Raw genomic sequence first — 8,969 nt, forward strand, 5'->3', positions numbered from 1 at the left:
TTATAATTTCTTTATTATTAAATACCAATTTTTTATATTACAATAAGTAATCTAATAAAATAATAATAATAATAATTAATTATAAGAAACAAAAACTTCATAACTTATTATTCATTCAAATGCAATTCTTTACTGAAGTGTATAGGGAAAAATTACCTGATTATAATATTACTGGTATTGTTTTTGAACATAACGAGACTAAAGCCAAAGTTATTAAAATATTATCTGATGACAAAAACAAATCATTTTCTATTTCTTTTAAAACACCACCTACTAACAATAAAGGAATTCCTCATATTATTGAACATAGTTGTTTAAGTGGAAGTGACCATTACACTACAAAAGAACCATTTGCTGATCTTTTAAGAGGAAGTTTACAAAATTTCTTAAATGCAATTACATTCCCTGACCATACAATGTATCCTATTGCAACAACTAATGAAACTGATTACAAGAATTTAATGAAAGTATATCTTGACGCTGTATTCTTACCACGTGTTAGAAATGATATTTATCCATTTTACCAAGAAGGTAGAAGGTGGGAAAAGAATGAAGACGGTGAACTTGGATTTAATGGTATTGTTTATAATGAGATGAAGGAAAGCGAAACAAATCCAGTAACTTTAGCCGATAGAGTTATTTCTCAAAAACTTTATGATGGTACATATATATATGAATCTGGAGGTATTCCTAAAGATATTGAAACATTAACATATGATGAATTCTTAAAATTTTATAAAGAACATTATCACCCATCAAATTCATTAACTGTTTTATACTCTCCATTAACATTGATTGATGATGAACTTACTCTTTTGAATGAATATTTCCATGGAAAAGGATTTAAAACCCCATCACATGTCAGTGATAAAGATACAAATATTTCTGGTACAGTTGAAACTATTCAATACCCAATTGACCTTGAAGAAAGTGATGAAAAGAAAGATGTATTTGTTTATGCTTGGAAAATTAGTAATTGTAATCCTGAAGTTCAATTTGCATTAAACATTATTCAACAATTATTAGTCACAGTTGAAGGAGCTCCTTTGAATGAAAAATTGAAAGAACTTGGAATTGCAAAGAATGTTATTGGGCAATTTGAAATTGATTATCAAACTCCATATTTTTCTGTTGTTGCTAAAAATGCAGATCCATCTAAATTAGATCAATTTAAACAAGTTGTTAATGAAGAATTACAAAAAATTGTAAAAGATGGTTTTGATAAACAAAGAGCTATTGGAATATTAAATAAGCATGAGTTTGATTTAAAAGAGTGCACATTTGGAGGTTATCCAAAAGGACTCGTTTATGCAATGTTATGTGCTTATGCCCATGCCCATGACGATACAGACTTATTCCGTAGTCTTAGAGTAAATTGGATAATTACTAAAGTTAGAGAAGGATTGAAAAATCATTATTTAGAGGATATAGTTCAAAAATATTTGATTGAAAATGATAGACATATTGTTGTACGTTGTGTCCCAACAAAAGGATTAACTGAGACATGGGAAAAAGAAAGTAGAGAACGACATTCTGAAATGAGTAAAGACTTTGATGAAAAAGCAATCAAAGAAATAGAAAATACTTGTGCTGAGTTAAAACGTAGACAACAAGCAGAAGATACTCCGGAACAAATTGCTACCATCCCTCATTTAAGACTGAGTGACATTGATAAAAAAGGACAAGACTTTTCTCTTGAAGAAGTTAAAAATTCAATTAAAACATATAGAAAGGTTGATGTAACTAATGGAATTGTATATTTTAAGTATTTCTTTGACTTAAGTGATTTAACACTTGAACAATTAAGAGTTGCTGATTTCTTAGCATCTGTTATTAAATCATTTAATACAAAACAACATAATTATCTAACTCTTGGATCATTAATTGATATTAACTTTGGTAAATTAACATTTGAAGTAGAAACTCATGTCGATTCTCATTTAGGTACTACAACTGAAGATATCAATCATGTTAAACCATATTTCTTAATTTCAGGTAAAGTATTAAATGGTTATATTACTGATGGTATACAAATACTTGTTGAAATTTTGAATGACATTCAATTTGATGTTAAAATATTACAAAAGAAATTATCTGAATTTATTGTACGTTCTGAAGACATTATTAAGAATGCTTCTTATTATCCACTGTCAAGTAGAATAAAGTCATATCTTTCTAAACAAGGAGTAGTTGAAGAATACTTAAATGGAATTACTTCCTATTTAGAAGATGTTAAGTTAAGAAATAATTTTGAAAAAGAAGGACTTTCATTCCTTCATTCTCTTGAAGAAATGTATCATACAATTTTCAGTACTGATCGTTGTACTTTGTTTTATTGTTCTGAAGAAAATACTAAAGAAGATGTTTTAAAACAATTAACTTCCCTCCAAGCAGTTTTTCATGGAAAAGAAATGGGAAAAACTCAAGAATATCCAAGTCCAGTGGTTAAAAATGAGGCTCTTCAAGTTCCAGTTAAAGTAAATTATGTCGGTAAAGGATTTAATTTTGCCTCTATGGGAGTAACTTTTAATGGAGCATTTAAAGCATTATTAGAAATTATTGAAAAAGAATACTTATGGAATAAGGTTAGAGTTGAAGGTGGTGCTTATGGAAGTTGGATGACTTATTCATATAGTGGAAATGCTATTTTCACTTCATATCGTGATCCTCATTTATATGAAACCCTTATAACATACGATAAAGTTGCAGATTATTTAGAAAATATGAAGTTTACACAAGAAGAAATTGAAAATTATCTTATTGGTATTTTTGCTGATATTGATGCTCCAAAGACTGTTTCAGGATTCTTTAACACATGTTGTAATTCTTATTTGAACAATACCCTTGGAAGTTCTCAAGTAATTCGTGAACAATTATTCCAAGTTAATCTTGAAAGTTTAAAAGAACAATCCTCTATTATTATTAATGGGTTAAAGAAGAATATTATTTGCACTATTTCTCCACAAGAAGCAATAAAGAGACAAAATGGAGTCTTTTCAGAGAAAGTATGTGTCTTTGAAAAACTTTAATAAAAGAAATTTTTTGATAATTTTTTTAATTAATTTTTTAGAACTTAAAATCATAATGTTCTTTATTATATTCTTACCACTTTTATGTTTAGCTTTTGAAGATAACTTATTATTTAAAGCTACTCAAAAAAAACAATTTATTAGTCCCACAACATCTACCGTTAATCCTATCAGCAGAATAGACTACCCATTAAAGGTATGTGCAATGATTAATTGTGCTAAACGTGAAATATTAAATACAAATTGTGATTTTACAACTGGAAGAGGAAGACTTGGTTGTTATAATATTGAAGAAAATAAATGTACACCATTACCATCGAGAAAGTTTTGTTTTAGATCAATGAATAAAAATATGGCGTTTGTAAAAGTTAACAAAACAAATATTGATCCACCTGAATTTACATTATATACATTTAAAGACCCTTTGTGCCAAATACCTGATCAATACGATAAACCATTCACTGCTCAATGTGATAAACATAATATCATTTCAGGAAAATTAGGATGTAAAGGTGAAAATTCTCCATTAGGAATGATGTGTCGTTCAAAAGATTATATCTTCAATACCCAAAACAGAGTGCATATAAATCAAAGAACAAAAAGTCATACTACAATTACTTCCATAGTTTCATTCCTTCTTTTCATTGCATTTTTACTTTGAATTTTATTGTTTTTTAGTTCTTAGAAAAAACAATGTGAACTTAAAATTTAATCCTGAAAAATGGAAATTATAGAACATTCAATTCAAACATTCAAAAAGGCTATTGAACAAGAAAACAATGGAATGAAACAAGAGGCAATTGACTTATATAAAAATGGTATTGAAGAACTTTCACAAAAAATAGCTTTTATTAAAGATGAAAGTATATTGGGTCAGTGTATTGATGCATTAAAAATGTACAAAGACAGAGTTAATTTATTAGAACAACAACTTCAAGAAAAACAAGTAATGTCTTTCCCTTCTTTAAAAAATAAAGATAACCAAAAAGACTATGTTATGTTTCAACCGACATATCAATTACCGACAAATGATTATATTCCTCAAGACACTTACAAAATATCAGATGATAAAGATTTTAGTGGTCAAGTTGATGAGATCTTAAGTCAAGTATATAACGACATTAAAAAAGAGCAACTTACACAACAAAAACCAATTCAAAAACCATTACCTGTTATTCCTCAAAAAAGAACACAACAAACGGCTATTGACAATGAAATATCACTAATGGAAAACTATCTTCAACAAGAAGAATCAACTCAAAGTCTAAATCAAAATGAAAGAGATTCTATTTATCAACAAGCCTTACAAAATGCAAACAATTCAATAGAATTAACACAACAAGACATCAAAAATATAGATCGTATTATTCAAAAAGGAAAACGTGCAAATCAACAAATTAAAAAAGAAGAAGAAAAGTTTGATCGTTTAGTTGCACAAAGTCATCAAGCCGATGAATATTTAGATTTAAAATAACTAAATAACGGCGAACAATAATTGAATTATTTCATATTCTTCTTAGAGAATTCAACTAAATTATCAACAGTTCTTTGTTGTCCAAATCTTTCAGCAAATTCACCATTATGATAAAAATTCACAGTTGGATATCCTCTAATTTTATAGAACCCACATAAATCTCTAAATTCAACACAATTTAATTCAGCAACAACTAAATTTTCTTCATTTTGCATTTTTACTGCAAATTCAGAATAAGTTGGACTAAAACGTACACAGTGTGGACAATATGGTGAAAAGAATTTGACAATAACATTTTTATTTTGCTTTAATACAAGGTCATGATTACTTTTGTTTAATTGAACCAACCCTTGTTTATTAGCATAAACAAGAGCAAACACAAAAACGATAATTATTGCTTTCATTTATATAAATTTTTTTATGTTTTTTTTAGTTTTTATTTTATTTTTTTTATTTTAATGATACAAAAACAATCACAAAAATACAAAGTCGTTTCATCCATAATTATCCATGAATTAATAAATGACTAAAAATATTATTCATTTGATATAATAATGAATTTACAAAAGTATTTTATTATTACCTATTTGTATTTGATTATTAAACACTACAAATTATAAAACAATATTATTTTGAAATTAAAAATCAATTGAATAAAACAGAATGCCTATGAATTATTATGCAATGACATCCTCCTTTTTCTCTTCTAATCTCTTTTCTATGTCATCAAGAACTCTATCAATTCTTGGTAATTCACGTTCAATCTTTTCTAAATTAGCACTACTCTTTCTAATTTTTGAATTCTCTTTGATGACTGCAAGAGCTTCAGAACAACAATTTGTAGATTCTTTTAAAATATCAAACAATTTATTGTATAACACCATGTCAAAACGGTTTAGGTCTTTATAAAAAATATCTAAAACATCAATAATTTTCATGGTATTAAAGATATTTGACTTACCAACTGGACTGTCATTTAAACCAAAGAAATAATCCCCAATACTCTTCTGTAAGAAACTTATAATATCAAAAGCAACTTCTCCAAAGAATTTTTTACTTTCTGAAAGGAAGTAATCAATGTTTTTCTTTCTCTTTTGAATTTCTTCTATAATTATTTCTATTGGAGTTAAATAAACAACACTTTGATTAATAACGCTTTGTCTTTTTAATAAACTAGGTAATACAAAATCTGTTTGTAAGACTGTTCTCTTTTTAAACAAACTCAATGCTGGAGCGTTTGATGTTGATAATATTTCTTCTCCTTCTTCTCTATTAACACACAATTCATCAAAATTAAATGTTGAGCTATATTGAATAAAGTCTCCATTATCATAGACTGGCTGGACTTGAGTCCAAAGAATATAACATTCATTATCTGGTGCATTCAATACAGTATCATTGACTTGATCTAATGAACGTAAAATATGTTTTTCCCCAGTGAAAGAGGGTGGAAGAATATCAGTGACTTCTTTTAATAAATATGACATTCTTTCTTTTGTTGAAGAATAAACGAAGGAACATCTATTTAACTCTGGTCCAAATACTTTTCCAAATAACCTAACATAATAAAATTGAAGATAATCCCGTACAACACCGTCACCATTATGATTTATCAATGAGTCATACATTCTATTAACAAAGTCATGAATATTTCCTAATTCTTTGTATTTATTCTTTTTAATGTAATACGGAATAACAACGGATGCTACAGTTAATCCATACCATGGCATATGACCTTGTTCAAAATCATGACATGCTGCAGTAATATGTTGAAGAATCATTTCTTCTGTAAGGTGAGCAGTGAATTGTGGATTAGGAGGAACAGAGGTATTTCTAACAAATTTACCAAAAGTTGTTTTTAAAGAATCAACATTGATTGACACTAACTCACTTGGTAATAAATGGTGAATGAAAAGTATTAAATGAACTTCACATAATCCTGCTTCAACAAATTGTTGTTTTGTTCTATGTTCGTTTGCTAGTTTTGCGATCCAAGTCATGTGTAATTGAGGTGCAGAAACATAGTCCATAGCAAATTGGTAATATCGACCAAGCACAAACTGTGGGTCTTGTGATTGATTCTTTAACTCATTGAGGCTATTCAAATTATTTAATATTTTTACAATATCATCTTGTACAATCTTTAAGTCTTTATCAAATGCTTCTCTTTGACCAACAGAAAGGTCATAGAAACAATCTGGTTTAACATTTTCTTCATTTGTAATAAAATATCCAATAATATCTTTATTTTCATCTCCTCTTCTCGCTCCTCTTTGGAACCCAGTTTGTGGAGTTTGAAGACTAGGACTTCTACCACTGTATAGGTAAATGGAATTTCTTGGACTTCTTGGAGATTTATTAGCATTATTTTCTTTTTCTTGTTTTATTACTTCTTTTTCAGGAATACCTAAAGCAGAACATCTAGCCCAAACTGTTTGTTCACTTCTTTTTAAGTCACAGTATCGATTTAACTTGTCTATTTTCTGTTCGTCATAAATCAATAATTTATCTCTTAAACTTTGTACTTTTTGAATAACTGAACCAGGAACTTTTGATGGTTCTGTATTAGAAATTTTATCAGTTTCATTAAAAAATTCTTCAAATAATGCTGCATAGTCTTTTCTAATTTTTTCTACTTTCTCTTCTTCCTTCCATTTATCAACAAATAACTTTGTTAAAGGTTCTACTTCTTGAAAATGTTCTTTTTGTACCATTTGAAGATATTTAAATCCTATTGGTAATTTCTTTCTTTTTCTTAATTCTTCAATTAAACGATTTGCGTCTTCATATTGTTTTTCTGCTTCCTTTACATGGTCTAATAAATATTGTGAAACTTTGGTAAGAGTGTTCAAATAGTCATTGGACTGTCTCATAGTAACTTTATCTAATGAAATATATAACCCATCCCATAAATATGCTGATATCACTGTTTTAACAAATGTTCGTTCATTATCGTACCATTTCTTCATTTGTAATATATTTTCTTCATTATTTTTAACATTTTCAATTAATTGTGCTAACCATTCCACAACTGATATAGCATAACTAATACTTTCTTCCCAACTACAATAAGCAATTTCCCACGATGGTTTTAATCCTCCAACTTTTTCTTTCTTATGAGTAAGTTTATTAATATCACTAACATATACTTGGTTTAGTCCTTTTAATTTATCTATAGACTCTTTTAAGAAAATTTTATTAAATGGTAATGTCATAATATCATCGCAAATATCAAAATATTTCCTTTCTATCACCATTTCAAATGAACGTATTTTACTAGTATATCTTTCTTTTTCTGAGTCATATGATGTTCTTGTTTGTAGATGACTGTTGACAGCTTTAATTCGTGATTGATGTAATTGAAGAACTTTTCTAACACCATCACTCATTTCTTGACTCGTAACAGGGAATAATGGATTAGAAGATAATTTAAATGTTGTTAATGTTTTATCAAATGAGGTATATTCATCTAACATAGTTTTAACTTCATTAGTTCTTTTTGTTTGTTCTTTTTCTAATTCTTCAATCTTTCTAATTAATTGAACATCATCGAATGGTTCTAAGTCACAACTATCAATTGAGAGTGACTTCTTTGCCCAGTCTAATAATTGTTCTCCAATTTTTTTATTAGCTTTACATTTTTCTTCTAAGTCTTTCATTTCCTTTTCATTGGTATCACACTTTCCTTCTAATAAATTGATTTTTTCAATACAGTTATTATATTGAATATTTATTTCTTTAATTTTTTCTTCAAGGAATGAATTAAATGTCTCATTGATATTCATAGCTTTACTTTCAATAAATTCTATCCAAGATTTAACCATTTTAGAATTTTCATTTGTTTTAAACATTTTAACTAACTCTCTTTTCATTCCAATGTATCCATTTATTACTGTTGGTTCTGCATTTATTGTAAAGTCAAGTACTCCATTTAATACATTAATACTTTCTAAAACAAATGTAATAAAAACATCAAGATCACCTGCATCAATTGCTTTATATAATCGTTGAACTCGTTGTAATGATTTATTTCTCCTAACCCCTTCATTAAGTGATAATTCAATGCATTTTTGAAGCTTATTATTAAAGTTATCATGATACTTTTCTGCCAAATTAACTAAACCTTTAATTGACTCTTCAATGCCATGAACATCATTAAATTGAAGCTCTGACAAAGCACTTGTAGCATTAACTATTGTAGAAACTGTATTTCCTGTAACAATGAAATTTGTTTTAGCAAAGATGAAAATTAAGTTATTAGCAAAATTTTTTTGGTTTTTAGTAGCTGAATTAGAAAGTCTCAATAAATTTTTCAGTAAATTCAAAGCTAAGTTGTTTGGTCTTTTAAAAATGAATTCTTTATATGTAGTAATCATAGTTCTTATAAATTCATATAAGCTAATAAGATAAATGTCATTTGGTTTAACTTCAAAAAGTACTGATGAAATAATTTCTTGTGCTCTTTC

The 8,969-nt window shown here is 27.5% G+C and overlaps 6 protein-coding genes across 6 annotated transcripts in view; 3 read left to right on the forward strand and 3 right to left on the reverse strand.

The window, feature by feature from the left end:
* Window positions 1-119: 119 nt before the first annotated feature.
* Window positions 120-3,029, forward strand: ENU1_200330 (Zn-dependent peptidase, putative; the record flags this gene model as incomplete). Its single annotated transcript, XM_008862094.1, has 1 exon — window positions 120-3,029. The coding sequence occupies one exon, from the start codon at window positions 120-122 to the stop codon at window positions 3,027-3,029; it is 2,910 nt and encodes a 969-aa protein (XP_008860316.1).
* A 55-nt stretch (window positions 3,030-3,084) lies between these two features.
* Window positions 3,085-3,690, forward strand: ENU1_200340 (hypothetical protein; the record flags this gene model as incomplete). The annotated part of the gene is made up of 1 exon (XM_008862095.1): window positions 3,085-3,690. One exon carries the CDS (start codon window positions 3,085-3,087, stop codon window positions 3,688-3,690), a length of 606 nt encoding a protein of 201 aa, XP_008860317.1.
* A 60-nt stretch (window positions 3,691-3,750) lies between these two features.
* Window positions 3,751-4,503, forward strand: ENU1_200350 (MIT domain containing protein; the record flags this gene model as incomplete). The annotated part of the gene is made up of 1 exon (XM_008862096.1): window positions 3,751-4,503. The coding sequence occupies one exon, from the start codon at window positions 3,751-3,753 to the stop codon at window positions 4,501-4,503; it is 753 nt and encodes a 250-aa protein (XP_008860318.1).
* A 26-nt stretch (window positions 4,504-4,529) lies between these two features.
* ENU1_200360 (thioredoxin, putative) lies at window positions 4,530-4,907 on the reverse strand (the record flags this gene model as incomplete). The annotated part of the gene is made up of 1 exon (XM_008862097.1): window positions 4,530-4,907. The coding sequence occupies one exon, from the start codon at window positions 4,905-4,907 to the stop codon at window positions 4,530-4,532; it is 378 nt and encodes a 125-aa protein (XP_008860319.1).
* A 273-nt stretch (window positions 4,908-5,180) lies between these two features.
* Window positions 5,181-8,879, reverse strand: ENU1_200370 (hypothetical protein; the record flags this gene model as incomplete). Its single annotated transcript, XM_008862098.1, has 1 exon — window positions 5,181-8,879. The coding sequence occupies one exon, from the start codon at window positions 8,877-8,879 to the stop codon at window positions 5,181-5,183; it is 3,699 nt and encodes a 1,232-aa protein (XP_008860320.1).
* A 52-nt stretch (window positions 8,880-8,931) lies between these two features.
* The window catches only part of ENU1_200380 (hypothetical protein), a gene marked incomplete at both ends in the record, with an annotated part of 318 nt that continues 280 nt past the window's right edge, over window positions 8,932-8,969 (reverse strand). The window contains one exon of the mRNA XM_008862099.1: window positions 8,932-8,969. This exon is cut by the window's right edge and continues 280 nt beyond it. Within this exon, the coding sequence (XP_008860321.1) occupies window positions 8,932-8,969 (38 nt within the window).

The sequence above is a fragment of the Entamoeba nuttalli genome (genome assembly GCF_000257125.1).
Source record: "Entamoeba nuttalli P19 unplaced genomic scaffold asmbl_9490, whole genome shotgun sequence".
Lineage (NCBI taxonomy): Eukaryota > Evosea > Mastigamoebida > Endamoebidae > Entamoeba > Entamoeba nuttalli.